This window comes from Megalobrama amblycephala, linkage group LG13, assembly GCF_018812025.1.
Source record: "Megalobrama amblycephala isolate DHTTF-2021 linkage group LG13, ASM1881202v1, whole genome shotgun sequence".
Taxonomy (NCBI): domain Eukaryota; kingdom Metazoa; phylum Chordata; class Actinopteri; order Cypriniformes; family Xenocyprididae; genus Megalobrama; species Megalobrama amblycephala.
Genome location: NC_063056.1, coordinates 36,467,591 through 36,484,721, shown reverse-complemented (window position 1 = coordinate 36,484,721; position 17,131 = coordinate 36,467,591). Strand labels below are relative to the sequence as shown.

At 36.1% G+C, this 17,131-nt stretch overlaps 1 protein-coding gene and 1 long non-coding RNA gene across 9 annotated transcripts in view; one reads left to right on the top strand and one right to left on the bottom strand.

The window, feature by feature from the left end:
* Positions 1 to 5,565: 5,565 nt before the first annotated feature.
* On the bottom strand, positions 5,566 to 16,202 carry LOC125243344 (protein rapunzel-like). Of its 8 annotated transcripts, none has more exons than XM_048152932.1 (3): positions 15,939 to 16,202; positions 9,851 to 9,913; positions 5,566 to 8,222 (listed from the first exon to the last, which is right to left on the bottom strand). In XM_048152932.1, the coding sequence occupies exon 3, from the start codon at positions 8,194 to 8,196 to the stop codon at positions 7,021 to 7,023; it is 1,176 nt and encodes a 391-aa protein (XP_048008889.1). In that variant the 5' UTR covers positions 8,197 to 8,222; positions 9,851 to 9,913; positions 15,939 to 16,202; the 3' UTR covers positions 5,566 to 7,020. The 8 variants fall into 8 exon arrangements, with proteins under 8 accessions (XP_048008889.1, XP_048008888.1, XP_048008893.1 ...); XM_048152931.1 differs by lacking the exon at positions 15,939 to 16,202 and adding an exon at positions 11,943 to 13,118; XM_048152936.1 differs by lacking the exon at positions 15,939 to 16,202 and adding an exon at positions 11,754 to 11,933.
* The window catches only part of LOC125243350, a 30,576-nt gene continuing 24,717 nt past the window's right edge, over positions 11,273 to 17,131 (top strand). The window contains exon 1 of the long non-coding RNA XR_007179030.1: positions 11,273 to 11,465. This is a non-coding gene — a long non-coding RNA (uncharacterized LOC125243350). The remainder of the gene's footprint in view (positions 11,466 to 17,131) is intronic.

Here is a 17,131-nt window from a genome sequence, read left to right as displayed (position 1 = left end):
CAACTATTAAAATATAGATATTCCAGTGTAAAATTAATGAAGGAACTGACATTTATTAAATTCAATTCAATTAAATGCCCAAATCTTATTGCTTATTTTCACCTCTTGATTTTGGTCACTTCCTGATCTTCTGAACAAGAGCCATAGGTTCCTCTCGAGAAAGCCTAGTTGATTCTCTATGTGGACATTTATCCTTTCTATATTCAGTTTATTAGACCAGGAAGAACCTCAGCATCTTGAGGATTTTCTACATCTGCATCCATTCCTGTTGTGTGAGCTTGTGTGCTATTGGAGCCACTCACCTAATAAACATTTATTGGATCTTTTTCAGGGTGAAATTGGTCCAAAATGAAATTATTTCAATGGAGACTGCATTAAGAAAGAACTAAGGTAACATTGAGATGATAAATGGCTGCACAATGTATTTTTTGCATCTCAGGCGAAACCGTCCTGATGCACGTGATGTTTTTCTGCGTTCCTGAGGTCACCTGATGGGGCCGGACTCAATGTGAGGCACTGTGGCCAAATCATATTCATGGAAAAGTCATTTTGGTCTGATTAAAAGAATCTCTTAAACTATTTACTAGGATACTAAGTTCATGCTCCTCCCAAGGTTGAGCAGAGTGCAGTCAGACACTTTCTTTGTGACTGGTAGGGCAAATTTCTAGAGGAAAGAACTCTGCTAATAGGTACATTTTTGTTTAAAAATGACAGATTCCATATTACCTCGCTTAGTTGATTAAAATAAAACCCAAACATAATCTTTTATACTGTTGTCGTTCTGTTGCTAGAGGTCATACACTGTAAAAAAAATCCCGTTGTTTCTACGGAAAAATACCGGCAGCTGTGGTTACCAGAATAATACTGTAAAAATGACATCAAACCGTAAACATACTTACGGAGTTACATGTGAATTTTACATTTTAAATATGTATATTTAACATTGGATTTCAGTACACTGTAAAAAAAATCCCAGTAAAATTTACGGTAAAATAACGTATTTCATTAACTGATATAATGTTAATTTACCAACCTAATGAAGTACTAATATCTGTTTTGTACCTTTATAATACACTGACAGTCACCAAACACAGTGGTGATGAGAGTCACATGATGAATCAAAGTTCATCACAAGCAGCTTTTCCACAAGCTGAGAAGGACAATACTAATATATAGAAGGTGCACACAGTGTCATTCACACACACACTAAACACCATCATGGTAACATGCATGAAATTTTAAAAATGCAATAAACATTAATTTAACAACATTAGATGTAACATAAAACCCTAATGTACATAACTGATTAGAAAAAAATGAGAAAAACTAAGAAGAAACAGTTATTTCAACAAAAATATATCAAATGTGAAGTGTCACGCAGGGGCATGTCAATTGTGGGAATGTCAATTTACGGTTTTTCACTGTAAATTTGACAATGAATTGTTATTTTTCACTTTCAAAAACTGTGAATTTAACGGTATTTTACCGTAAAATTACATTAAATGTACCGTTAGATCTATTACAGTTATTCACCGTATATAGTATGGAAACTTTCTGTAAACCAATTAACAGTTTTTCACCGCAGCATTTTTACAGTCTTTTACTGTTAAAATCACGGTAATTTTTTACAGTGTATTGAGGCCCCTTGCCAATGGAGCCAAACAGTATGACTGCTTGGAATTGCAGTAAAGCCTGAAAACAAGCAAGTCACCCTTACTAAGCCTCCATAATGATGCAAGACTGCACAGAAATAAACCAGTGAGCAAAAAGTCCCAATGAGATCCCACATATCCTTTAGCTGAGAAGAGAAAGGAATTTGAAGAAAAAATTTAAATGTAAAAAAAAATGAGATGTCACCTATTTTTAACCATGAGGAACAGTACTCAAATGACTTGTAAACAAACAGAGATGTACAAAACTGTAACTATGTCCTAAAATCTTCTGAGCTATCTATGTAGACAGCATTTTAAGGCATCATACACTGTAACTAAAAAACTGTAAATTTTACAGTAAAATACTGGCAGCAGAGTTGACAGCCATTTACTGATCTTTATCTTGATTAAAATCTTTCAAAAACTGGTCAAAATTTAAAATATAACTTTCACATATACATTATCAGACACTATGTGAAGTCTTAAAAATGTTAAATATTTTTTTATTGGCCAATTCATAACTTAAATATTAGTCAATAAAATTCTAAAATGTCACCAATTTTTCATGACGAGGAAAAATTCATTTAATACAGACACTGTACAAACTGTAGCTCTGTTATAACAACTTCTGAGCTACCAAGGCAGCATTTTAAGGCATCATATGTGTCTTCCCAGAACAAAAGGTATAATTTTTGCCAGATTTTAAGGCAGCATCACATGTATTTTTAACAACAAAGGAAACCCCATGCACATGAGCTCACTGAATGCTGAACAAGGTAAGAGAATAAAGTTGATTATAAGTATTTACATTACATTCAGTATGAAAAAGTAGAAAATCATTAGTTTAATCCTATTAAAATAGACTATTTTGCCCTATATTTGTGCGTGGGCTACGTATTTTTATGCTTACCAGTCTAGTCAATAGCTTAGCAGCATGCTAATGTTAAACTCGACTTAAATCAGTTGTGAGTCGACTACAGAGAATGCTATTTGTATGCTTCATGGAGTTGCTACCTATATAGAGTGTTACAGATCTGTCACTTATGAGATTTAATGGCTGTTTTGATGCTCACTTAGAAGATAGTTGTCTATGTTCAAAATTATTCCTAATATATTAGTAAACATTCTTTTTAATTATTATTATTATTGTCAAATAAAGTGCACTGTAGAATGAGAATATCCCACAGTCTAAATTATGTATAGCACTTATTTCTGACAAGCAATTGCAAGTGTTTGTTGATGTGTCTTCAGTTGCACTTTATTTCCTCTCCAAACCACCATCAGTTGGTTGGTGAAGGAAATGTACTGTATTTATTGATTTTGTCTGTGGTACTTGGCTGTCAAGTTCAATTCAATTCACATTTATTTGTATAGCACTTTTCACAATGCATATCGTTTCAAAGCAGCTTTACAGAAAATGTATGTCAACATTACAATTTATAGTAAACTGTTGTCAAAGGTGACTGTGTCCGAATTATGCAATTTCAGAAATGTACATAAAGGAATCACGCAGTTAGCTAACCATGTATTCATTTATTAATTTAAGGTAGAAACAATGAGCTCATGGAAGTATGAATACATGTTAACAAAGATATAGCAACATTTGGAATGATGAATGTTGATCCAGAGTTTGCGTCATCTGAAGTCCTCTCAGGAGTTGGGGTCGTCTCTTCACAGGTGTTGAGGCATCTGAAGTCTTCATAAGAGGCTGGATCCAAACTGGAACTTATGTACTCTCTAGTCAGAGAGTACATCAGAGGAGCCACAAAAGAAAAGCAAATGGAGAATATTTAGTGTAGCTGCTGTTCATAACATTAAGCAAAGATAGTCATGTGCATTTGATCTGATATGAGTACAAGGATATGAGATGCATTATGTGAACGCTTAGCTAAAGAGATGCGTCTTTAATCTAGATTTAAACTGGGTGAGCGAGTCTGAGCCCTGAATATTATCAGGAAGGCTATTCCAGAGTTTAGGAGCCAAATGTGAAAATGCTCTCCATCCTTTAGTGGACTTAGATACAACCAGAAGTCCAGAGTTTTGTGATCTTAAAGAGCGTGATGGATTGTAGGGCAATAGAAGATTGGTTAAATGCACAGGAGCTAAACCATTTAGGGCCTTATAGGTCATTAGCAGGACTTTATAATTGATACGGAACTTAATAGGTAACCAGTGTAGATGTTACAAAGGTATCCATTAGTAGATGTGCTGGAAGTGATTGTGCACGAGAAATAAGCATGTACTACATGTACTACATAGACTGTACTACACTCACATTTCAATTAAGTGAGTAGAACACAGACTGTGATTTGAGGTTTGACTTACTAGTCATACGGTACGTAGCATCTTGGAGATGCTGTCCGACAGAAGATCCGCTCCGATTCTGCTGGGGTGCAGGCCGTCAGCACGGAAGAGCCTAGGCCACTCCCAGAAAATTTTCCAATTATTTAGAAAGAGCAGCTTCTGTTCATTACACCAAGACATTGACCATTCGTTTAAAACACATTAATCTACTGAATTAATCTACTGAACCTTTCATGTCCTCGACATGATGATCCTAGTCGCGGGTGATGTGCTCCGTACCGTCTCGATCAGGCTCCTGAAGTCCTGCAGTTTTGCAATAGGGAAGGGCCGAGGTCTTCTGAGCGAGGAGACGTCAACAATTCAATGTGCATAATAGCTAGTACTTTGGCTAGATTAGCGTAATTATTGCCTTGATTGAAATTCTACTTCAGTTTCCAATTTTAAGGTGTGAATTTGTTAAATATGTTCATTCGTTTATTGCTTATGCTTTGCCATGATTTGCTTCACAATTATTAATTTATTATGCATTTTATATCATTTTATAACACCCATCTATAAGCAGAGTTGTAGTCATCATGACCAAAGCTTAGGGACCAAAACCAGATCCTTTAAGACAAAAACCAGACCTCAAGAAGGTGGTTGGTATTGGTTTGGGTCTTAAAAGGATCTGGTCTTGACCTCTGTCTATACATCAAATGCTATTTAGTAGTGTTTTCATATGAATTTGTCGTTTGTTCAGTTATAATATTGTCTTTTTTTGTTTTCTATTCTAGGTTTGTTTTTGACCACTGGCATAGGGTGGGACAAATCCTGAGATAATAATAGATCCGTTTGTGGCTCCTCTGCATAATTACAGGGTTTGATGGGTGTTTCACAGTAAATCTATTTCTACACCCAGTGAAACATGAAGTTGAAAGCAGGACGTACAACTGTCACAACTGTCCAGCAACGACTAATTTGTTGTCTAAAAGAAGATTCCGACAATACAAAAAAATTGAAGTATTTATCATAATTTGCCCCATGTATAACAACTGATACAGCTGAACTGGATTGGCATTTTATAAAGGAAATATCAGTGCTTGCAAGACAGCAAAATAATAGTGCTGACATTTTCAGTAAGCTTGCATTTCAGCCTTAGCTCTGTGTAAATGAAATGCCACATTGTTTCACATCATCAGTCAGCTGCACACGAGAATCAACAGAGTCACTGTACAGTGTAAAGATGGCCATATATATAAGTCATGATCACTCTAATGGTTAAATTTATATTTCTTAAAATGTATGTGTGTCTACGAAACAATAATAGCACGTCAAAAGCTTATATAATCTACAAAACATTTCCTCGTGTTTAGTTCAGAAAAAAACCTTGAGCATAATGTTTGAGTAACATCAGTATAGTGCTGCCTTCCAAAGACTAAGAAGTGCAGAACAGGAAATGTTTTCACTATCTGTGAGAGCTCACGTTATCAGATTTCATCAGAAACAGTGTGTAACAGAACCTTTGAAGTGTCTAAATCCAATAATGTGGTGGTGGGGGATTCTGTATCTCTACCATGAAAGCTTGAACATTGAGGATGTTAAACACAAAGACACAAATACAAAAAAAATGTTAGACTGATTGATGGATTGTTTATTAAACAATATCAGAAGAAAAATGTAGGTTGTATACTACATCATGTCAGCAATAAATGTGCTCTCAACCAGATCCAGACTTTGTTTTTTTGATTGTTGCAGACACCAAAGTAAACACATGACCCATTTTACTTTGATAGTTTCATTTGGAATCATCCATTAATGAAGTAAATGGGGTCCATTTTGATTTCATGTGGACTTTGATGCTTTGAAGACATTTTATTTGACTACAGGAATGTTATTGCTGTTCTGCACTAAAATGAAAAAGCTGAGATTATTTATCATTCAAACATACACTACCATTAAAAAATTTGGCATCTGTAAGATTTTTTTTGTTTTTTTGCAAGAAGTCTCTTATGCTTATGCATTTATTTGATCAACATACAGTAATATTGTGAAATATGATTAAAATAACTGTTTTTGTTTTTTTTGTTTTTACTTGAATAGATTTTTTTTTAAATTTCATTCAATTTCCTGTGATGGCAAAGCTGAATTTTTAGTGTCACGTGATCCTTCAGAAATCATTCTAATGATTTGGTACTTAAGAAACTTTTTTTTTTATTATTATCAATGTTGAAAACAGTTGTGCTTTTTAAACTTGATGAATAGAAATTTTAAATTAACAGCATTTATTTAAAAATAGAAATCTTTTGTAACATTATAAAAGTCTGGTTCACTCTGCAACTTATGATTATATATATATATATATATATATATATATTCAGATTTAGCAATCAGAAGTTCTGTACATTTCAATCTTTTTTCTATGCTTTGTTTATGTTAGCCCACATTTTTGTTCTTTATTTTATTTCATTTATTTTGCTATTCATTCATTATTTTCCATTGTTGTTGCTTTGTTTGTGCTCCTTGCTTTGTACATTGTTAAAAACTTACAATAAAATATTTTAAAATATTTTAAAAAGAAAACAAAAAAATCTAAGATACCTAGAAGTGTTTTGTCAAAGATGTAAAGCTATAAATGAGATGAACTTTGTCAAAACTAGTAATTAGTTCTTCCTCAAAGTGTTCATAACTTTTAAACACATTTGTGCAAACATTTTGCATACAATCAGGGAACGTGGACGGTCTGTTGGCGTGCCATCTGAGACTACTCTACTTGTGTCACCAGCCTAAATTATAGGCTACCATCACACAGTATACACTAATAAGGGAGTAAAAACACAAATTTGATATTTAAAACAAATTTGATATATTAAAAGTGTTCATTTATAACTTTTATAAACACAGATAAGGCAATACTAGGAAAAAAGATGAAAAAAGAAAGCGTAGAGTACATTTTGGTCATTAAAGTCATAACCTTAGAGAGGATAAACACTCTAATTATAGTGGTTTAATGGAATATCATGGTGTGAACATATCCTACAACATCTATTTAGCTGTCAATAATAGTATTTCTAATTCCATGCCTTGTTTAAGCAGAATGTAGAAAGACATAAAAGTTCTTGAACTCTTCAAAGTAGTGCAGCTCATCAGAGAAGCTGCTGGAGAAGCCCAAATCTTTGCATGAGGTCTTGACTGTGTGGACCACACAGAGAGGGATCGCGTCAAAAAGCAGTTCAGCCATCGGCGTCATCGCGATCTTCTTCTGCTCCGTGACCAGGCTCTGTATCCTGGCTTTATCGAGGGGTTCAGGCGAGGCGCTGTAGGAGACCACAACATTTAGTTTATCATCCGACGCAGGCACCAGAAAGCGACTCTTTCCTGTCAAACCCTGGAAGTCTTTCTTGTTGGTGAACAGCCCAGTGGGCGAGTTAAATATGCGGACTGACCAGCACACCCAGTCGTATTTCTTTTTCAGGTGCTCCACCAGCATGTCGGCCAGTTGCTGGTTGCTTTTGTCACTTTGGTCTCTCACTATGCGTTTGGCGTCCAGCTCGGCCTGCGCCGGAAAGCTGTTGATGCAGTCTTCAATCACGACGTTCATTTTAGACTGGACCACTTTCATTTTCTCGCTCCAATCTTGAAGCAACTTCTCTTCATCGTCATCGCCTTTCAATGCCGCCTGTCCCAGTAAGGCGATCAAACCGATGCAGAACAATTTCTTAAGCATAGCGCAGAACTCCTCCACCGCCCTGCGGCTCTTTTGCTCGTAATTCAGAGTGATTTCCAGAACAGACTCTCCTGAGAAGTTATCTCCTGTTACGGCATTATACAGAGTGTGCAAGTTTTTGTCACCCCCTGTCCTGTTGAAGTGTTCCAGGAACGTTTTCTTTCGGACCTCTCTGAATTTGGGTTTCGCATTCAGGACGTCCATGAATTTGCGGAATTGGTTGGTTAGATTCTCCTCCACGGAGAAGTAGGTGGCATCTACCCCACTCTTCTTGATCTCCTGGTTTATCTGCTGGATCTCTTCAGAAACGACTTCCAGGCGCTCTCGCACCTTCTGGAACTGCTCCTTCATGTACTCGGCCTCTTTGCTTTCTACATTATCCAGCGCCAGCTTGACAATAGGAGCTGCAATGGAGAACACAGGGAACAGATCTCCAGCGATGCTGGCCAACACTTCTGCACCCTGCTCAAACATTTCCATCGCGGTCTCGACAACATCCTTCTTCTGTGCAACAAGTTTCTGCAGCTGCTCGGCCATCTTTCAGTTTCAATTGCAAAATGTCTCTGTGTAAAATTAGATCAGTTCATAATTAGAAATAAGACCATTTAATTTTAGTATGTTATAGTTAAGGCTACTAATTTGCTTGTGCAATCTAATAAATTTGATGCTTCATGACCATATTGTGGGTGATATACTACAAAATACCTGCACATACCACACCTATATTTAAAAGAGGTTTATATGTATGGTAATACCAAATGTTAGCCATGCAGTGAACCATCAAAAACGTTTTAAAACAAGTGTGAAGTGGAGGACAATATGCAAAATAATGCAACTTTACATAATAAAGCATGATGGATTTATATATAAATAAAATCAGCTTTTTTATCTTAAGTTTCATTACATGAACTTAAATTTTGAAGTTTTTGTGTTCTAAATGTACACTGCCATTCAAATGTTTGGGGTCAGTAAGAATTTTTTTTAATCACAGGAATAATTAAAATTTTATTAAAATAGAAAACAGTTATTTCAAATTGTAAAAATATTACGATACTAAAGGGTTAGTTCACTCAAAAATGAAAATTCTGTCATCATTTTCTCACCCTCATGTCGTTCCAAACCCGTAAGACCTTCGTTTATCTTCGAAACACAAATGAAGATCTATTAATGAAATCTGAAAGCTTTAGGTCCTTCCATTGACAGCATACACAACTACCACTTTCAAGCCCCAGAAAGGTAGTAAAGACATCATTAAAGTAATCCATGTGACTCCAGTGGTTTAACCTCAATTTTATGAAGCGATGTGAGTACTTTGTGGAAAAAACATAATTTACTACAACTTTATTTACAAAATATTAATCTCCAACGCAATGTGTTGTGGTGTTCTCGCGAATGCGCATTGGAGATTAATATTTTGGAAATAAAGTGGCATTTTTTTTTTTTTTTGCGCAAACAAAGCACTCGTTTCGCTTCATAAAATGGAGGGTAAACCACTGGAGTCACATGGATTACTTTAATGTTGTCTTTACTACCTTTCTGGGGCTTGAAATTGGTAGTTGAGAAGCTCTCAGATTTCATTAAAAATATCTTCATTTATGTTCCAAAGATGAATGAAAGTGTTACAGGTTTGGAAAGACATGAGGGTGAGTAATTAATGACAGAATTTTCATTTTTGGGTGAACTAACCCTTTAATGTTTTTATTGTGTTTTTAAATAATTGTTTTTAAATAAATGCAGCCTTGGTGAGCATAAGAGACTCTTCCATACACATTAAAAAATCGTTCCCAAACTTTTGAAAGGAAGTGTAATTTTGAAATCGCTTTTCAAAAGAAATGAATTCATATTACATTTGTGCATTCACAGCAATACAACAGAATTGTGCAGGTCTACATATTATCAGTTTTGTCACAATGACAGCAGCCATTACACAACATGAATCACATAAATGTTCTTCATTTGTATTCATTTGCTCACATTGTTTCAGAAAATGAATGTACAGATTAAATTTGCATTTGCTATTTAATGATTAAACACCACATTTTATTTTGCACAAACAAACAAAACACACTATATTCTCATTTGAAAGACTAAGTTGTGCACATGCTATCCAGTTTGCACAATTTTATACATGCAAACCTTTGGTAAATAAGGGTCTTTGTCTCCTGAGACTGGTATATGTAAAGAAACTTACATGTGTCAGTCTTCGTTTCCCCTCAACCTATGAGTGGTCAGTGTGAATCAGGGTGGGCTTGCTCTAAAAACATAAAGGAAATGAGAAATGCGTTATACAAACCATTAAAAGCAGCAACAATACCTCAACAATACACACCAGGTGTATGTACACATGCTAAAAGAGGCTCACTCACTCTGACAACCACACCTGCATTTACATAAAAAGACATATTCATTCAATTCAAACATGCACTAAAAGAATTGTCAAATAACGTAAGAACACTATGCAATATGCAACAATAGAGAGGACAACCATTTCAAATGGAAACAGTTCAAATGGATTTCCCCTTTTCCAAATTTTAATGATGCAACACTCTTTTTGTTTAAGTGTTTAAGTACTGTGTTAGGTCATATTATAACTTCCTATAAGGTCTTATGCAATACCAATCCAAAGTTTGGACATACTTGACTGACTTAATGTCTTGTGATCGTAAGCCTTGTGCTATGAATTGTTTTACAAAACAAATGACATTTTGTTTAATGTATTTAACATTATTTGAAAATGTGGAAATTTGGCTAACATTATATAAACAGAATGCTGATACGCTATTCTCTTACATAAAGATGTCTGAATAAATGTTTTTGATATATCATAAAATGGAACGATAATATCCAGCAAAACCACTGACAATTTTCCATTAACATTTCTGGCTAGTGCTAACACAGGTGTGGAAATAATTAGCAGGGTAGTTCAACTAGCTGAGCAAGAACCTTTTTCCAAAGCACCTCAGCAGTAACCATGGAAACAAGACAAGGAAAACACCATGTCAGCTTCTCGCCAGACACCCACATTATGCTCCTTTTGACTGGGCAGTAGCTACAAAAAATTCCAGTGTTACAAGATATCACTAATTCAAGCAATTATGTTCACCACTTACAAACCAAAATAGACTTGTATGCATATTTGAAATGTTGAAAATGGTAAAGATTTGTTGGCATGGACCATACAAAATGACTAATTTAATACACTAAGTGGAGTTATTAGCTTATAACCTCACCTGAACTCTTAACACGCATATGAAAAGTCAGAATTCCTGTGGGTTACAATTCAAAAATAGCACCATTCCAGTTATACCTTTTTTGTTTACAATGTTAGCTATAGTTAATGTAGCTGAAAACATTCGCATACCTATCAGACAAAACCAACAATCTGATAAAACTAGGATCGATTCATATGGTCTTCAAGACTTAACTGCGTTAAAGACGCGACATTGAATGCTTGATTCTGATTGGCCAATCACAGTCAAATATTTTAGCATAATAATCGTTCAGGGTCTCTGACTGCTCGTCCATTTTGATTTCCAATGGCGCCTAAGTGGTCTTTACAAAAAAATTGAACTGAATCATATATTATATAATATAAATGTAATATTTTAAATGTGTATTTGTTTATTTATTTGCTAAGCAGTAGTGGTAGGCCTATATAATATGTGGGACAATGTACAGTCATAATGACAGTTGGTCATTTTCGCAAAATAAACTGCTTTAGGAAGATAAGAGACCCCTGTCGCGGTTTATTTTGCGATAACAACTAACTCTACGTCGACCCGTACCTGCACGAAGCTGACGGAAAGGTAAGTTAATCAGTTGTTTTTTCCCCTCAGGATACAGATTTAGTAGTTCATAACCACATTTCTGCCGGCATGTTCCCTTAAGATAGGATTTAGTTAGCATATCTGGCTGGAAAACTTAATAGCTAACGTACAATGATTGTTGACATATGAAGAAACACTTCCTGATTTAGACTGCAGCTCACCGATCACTGTCAAACAAACCCTCAGTTTTTCAGAACGATAACAAATGCGATTAAATTGAACAGAAGTTCATTTTAGCCTGAATAATCGATCAGTTATGCAACTCACTCGTGTTTAAAACACATAACGTTAGATGTTGCGAGCTGGTGAAAATGTCACAGGCGGACAGCAGACTGAAGAGAAACGCCCAAAAAACTTTTCATGAGCAAAAACTGAAACCACGGCGCATAGACCAGCGAAAGCGTCATTGTACTGACGTTTAGAGAACAAATTAGCACTGTTATGAACCAAACTCACCTTCTAATAGATCACAAATGGTATAGGATAAAATAAAGCAAAAGTTCACGCTGATCTGTCTCGCTCGACGTCTGATCATGTGCTGGTTCTTCTCTAAAGCCTGTGGCACACCCTTCAACTGCACACTGAAGGAATTTCAAGTATTATCCCTTACAAAATTGACCATTGTATCAGTTTCCACCAAAATTCCAGTGTGTTTTTTGTTTTTGGTGTAAGAGAAATATAAGTATTGTTCTTTAACCCTTACAGAATATACCATGGTTTACACCAAAATACCATAGTACAATTTTTTTTCTTACTATTGTTAGAGAATGACTGAAGTATTGTTCTTTATTCCTTAGCATTTACCACAGTAACCATAGTTTTCCACAAAAATTCCATAGTGCAGTTTTTGTTATTATTGTAAAAGACGTTTTGTCCTTTAATTATTGACTTATGTTTACCATAGTAAGTTTTTTTTAAAAGGAAAATTATTTAAAATATCTATATTCAGTCTTTTGTAAAAGTCTCCTATACATTACCTGTAAATATGAACCTTATTCAGCTACTTTGCAAATGAAAACAAGACTATGACTTTGACATACAAGTAATTAAATGTAATTAAAGTATAATGTTTATCTAGAATAAGGTCCATAACTTAAACTCATCTGGATGGCTGTTGATACTTTGAAACAAATTTCTATATATCATGTTTGTTTTATTTGTGATTACATACCATCATAAACATAAAATGGACATGATTCTTGGGTTACAGAGAATATATAGATTACTTGAATATTCATTATTTTTAATTTGGACATAACATTTTTCCAGTAAAAAAAACCTTTACTACAATCTAAAGTTTAAATGAAATGGTTTTTGATTGTAAACACCACGACAAAACCTCACAATCTGTCAATCGTTGAAGTTTTCGCCACTTAACTGCCACATATTCTTAACTACAAAACAATACAAAACGCATTTATGTTTGGTCACAGACATACATTTATCTTTATGTTCCTTTTATGCCTTGACATGCGAAAATAAAATAAAGAACCAGCAATAATATACGTTCTCGTTTTATGTGCACAATAACAATTCAGTCATCAGTTTGCTTTATCTAATGCTGGACTGTTTGATTTATTTTTTAAAACCAGAAATATAGATAGGACTGATTTGCCGTTTCAGTGTTTCACACATCTATTCAGAATGAATGCACAGGTATGCCCTTTTGTGCCTCCCAAAGTAGAAACATTCTGGCTGGAAGTTGTTTTTCTCTTCTACTTTCTTATAGCAGCTAATGGCATGGACCACAGTGTTGGGAAGAGTCTTCCACAGTGTCTGAGCCACAGACTGCATGTTTCCCTTCAGCTTCTGTGCCTCTATCTGATCTAGCAGCTGGCTCTTGTTGATGGGTTTCGGGTCTGCACTGAAAGATACCACGATTCTGATGCTGTTTGGGGTCAGAAGATCAAAAAAGTTGCCACCTCCACCGCTTCCATGGTACTTTTTGCCAGCAAGCCAATTCCAGAAGAATATGCCACTGTGGTTGAACACCCGAACTGACCAAGAAACCCAGTAATATTTCTTCTCAAGCATATCCAGTATCAGTCCTGCAAACTCTGGGTCAACGCTGGCTTGTTGCTCCAGAAGTTGATGCTCCACATCTGTCTTGGCTTGCAAGGGGAAATTCTCAATGCAGTCATCCACCGCCGCTTTCATGCGTGTCTCTACGTCTTCCATGCGATCCTGCCATTTCTTCACCATGGCCTCGCCTACCGCTCCCTCTTTTAAGGCGGCGTGACCCATAACTGCTATAATTCCCATGACAAATATCTTCTTTAGCCTGGCGCAGAACTCCTCCACTGGCTTTCTGCTCCTTTTCTCTGTGGTCACAACCGTGTCCAATATGGCATCTCCAGCAAAATTCTCTCCAGTTACAGCATTGTACAAGGCATCAATGTTCAGATCGCCACCAGTGTTCTCATACTGGCTTATAAACTTATCCTTCTTCTTCTCCTTGAACTTAGGCTTAGCATTGACAAAGTCTTGAAACTTCTCATACTGACTGATTATCTTCGCCTCACGGTCAAAGTTCTGCTTGTTCATGGTTGTCCGCTGCATCTCCAAAGCGATTTGGTCGATTTCATCTTGAATACCTTCGAGTTTCTGGTTGATCTTTTCAAACTGCTCAGCAAGGAACTTGGCTTCTTTTCCATCTGGGTTGCCGAGGATCTCGGCTGAGGCCAAAAACACGGCCTCCAGAATGGGGTGGAACTGTCCCACAGTGGCCGCTAAAACCTCGCAACCTTGCCCCATGATTTCCACTCCTTTCTCGATACTGTCCTTGTTCTCCAAAACCCATTCTTCCACCCGATTCATTCTGGTTCAAAGCAGAGAGGCCGTCTTATCCTTCTTACCCTTGTCTGTAACAGATCAAGGCATATATATCATAAAGTGGAAGCCACAACATAAAAATCAATACTGAAATCAATGCAGCCATTTCTAGGGGTCATATTTGTTTGCTCAGGATAGGACCTTAACAGTAACCTGAGATGAATTGGACAGCCAGACCACAGGGGCAGAAATACCAGAGTGTTTGTACATTTATACATGTTTTCCATTGGCTCAAGCCATTTAAAAAAAAGAAAAAGAAAAAATTCTAGTCTTGTTCGGGCATGTCCTGTTCCACCTTACACCCCGCCAGCAAATTATACAACAATAAAGGCAGATCAGTGAAATCAGGTGTCTGCTATAAGAATTAAAAGCAGATACACTAAAGTTTTTTTTGTGCTTCAAAGCACTCTTTATTAATATTATTATTATGAGCACACAGTCATTGTGAATAGTAGAGCTGTTCTCTTCTTTGGAGAATAATTCAGCATTTAAACCCCAGATGTATAGCAAAGCAGATGTTTTCAGGAGGGGTTGCTGGGAGAATATATTTGATGGCTTTAAATGTTGAGCATTTAGAACATTTCTGGGCACTTGGATTACACAAGGGAGATGATCTCACACTCGTATCTAATTTCCCAAGACTCAATATACAGAAAAAAAGGCACACCCAGATCTGAGAAAATCTGAAACCAATACACTTGTCCTGTGGTGAAACCCTGTTCTACAGCAGACAACAAAATGACTCAGATTTTCACATATAAATAAGCACAAATAAGTATACAAGACTAAACCTGACATTTGATATTTCAAAGATCAAAGACTTCACTTAGCTCTTGTGCAATAATGTCTCACATAATGATTTAGTGAATTATGTGAACAATTCAGTAGCTATTATTATGAACACTAATCGTGTAGAACTCGTATTTGGAATTTATGACTCAACAATTCATCTTTTAAAAGAGCATTCTGATCTCAATGGAATTAGGAGCAAAACAATACTTACTGAACAATACAATGATCCTGATTGTTTCAAGTCCTCCTTTGTAAGAATAATTAAGACGGCTTTGAAATTAAAACTCCAGGATGTGTCCGATTTGAGAAAGAAAATGACTTCATAAGAAAATGAAATGTAGGAAAATAAGTTCAGTCTAGCAATTTGTACAACAAGACCCTTTTTTGATAGTTCTACTCTGAAAAAGGAAAGGAACAAACCAACTGATTCTGAAAAAGAGGAACTGTTCAAGTTCAAAGCCACGTCCCTTATTTCTATCCAAATGCTGCTTAGAGCTTCGTGGCAGTCAGTATATTGACTTAAGCACAACATCCAGTGTTAAATGGCCATAATATGTCAGGATGTGGAGTTTAAGCCAATATCGACTGGCAATAGTCAATAGTCATTAGTGTCTTCTTCAACTGTTCATGATAAATGTTAATTGAAAAAAAGGATAGACTGGCCAGCTATTTTTATTTTTTTGTATTTTATTAATATCTTTGTGCCTTTTTATCCTTGGCTATATTAAGTTTTCAAAGTTGTGCAAATAAAATAACAAAAGATTAAAAAAAGAGAAAGGGAAGGATAATAAATGGAAAAAAGACAAAGAGCAAAAAAAGGAGACTCACCGTTAGTCTGGTGAAATGTACAGAGGTGTTCTCTAGTGTTCCAACAGAGTCCAACTGTGCCTAAAAGCAGCAGCCTCCCAGGGTCCACATGTATATATAGACTCTCCCCTGCGGCACTCCCCCTTCACATTAACTCCATCCCCTGCATGCATTCCTCTGAGCCCACTGAAGAGATGAGGGACAGGCACACAGACAGATTACATCCTAAACATTCCTTCTTTGAGAAAAATCAGCATGTAGTGGTATAGTGCCAGAAATGTTTATTAGAGTCTTTCCCGTATAAAACATGCTGCATACTCTGCCTTCCTACATGGGTTGTCATGGGTACAGGCACTCACAGTGGCCAGTACACACACACAGAGACATTGGGTTTCCATGTTTTATGGGGACATTCCATGGACGTAGGAAAACAAGAACTGAGAGTTCAAGGAAACAACCTAAAACCAAAAACCTACCGAGACAATGTTGTTGCTATATTTGTGCTGTCATAAATAAAAATAAAAATGACACAAGGATAGCAGTGATGTACTGTAGAATTATGATAAACACATAGTAATTTGCATATAATTTCACACTCCAAATGGCCCAAACAGTAATGGATACCATGCATCAGAAGGCTAAATTTTATATATATATATATATATATATATATATATATATATATATATAATATAATTTAATCAAAAATGCAAATAAATAAGTTGTAGTAGACTTTTCGGAACAACACTTGCCAATCTGAAATTAGTGTGAAAACAGCCCTTGGGGGCACGATGCTTCTAGGTCATTTCCGTCTCACTGCTTTACATGGCAGAGAAAGACTTTACTGTTTTCAGCATGGCAGGCGGACAAACCCAGTGCCTTTGTGCTGCAGCGGTCGCTGGGACACGCTGGCATGCAATGACTCGTCTGTGGAAGAACAGTAAGGGGCTGTTGTGGATTACAGAGGGTCTGGCATTAGCATTTCAAATCTTCATGTCACTGTTAGATCTCGCACTATGCAAATCAGTTGTGCTTAAACAATGACGTGCCCTCGCAGTAGCACAGCAGTGGGTGTGATCGCTGATGCACATGTATGATAACAGGCAAACAGGGCCCTGGAGTGTGTTGTGGCAGATTTAGGATCCATACTTTCCAAAAAGTCTGTTAGAAGTACAAACAAATTACTAATGTGTATATTTGACTCCCCAAGAATT

Coding starts and splice junctions, on each gene's coding strand:
- LOC125243344 (XM_048152929.1), bottom strand. CDS start 14,303: ATGAATCGGGTGGAAGAATGGGTTTTGGAGAACAAGGACAGTATCGAG.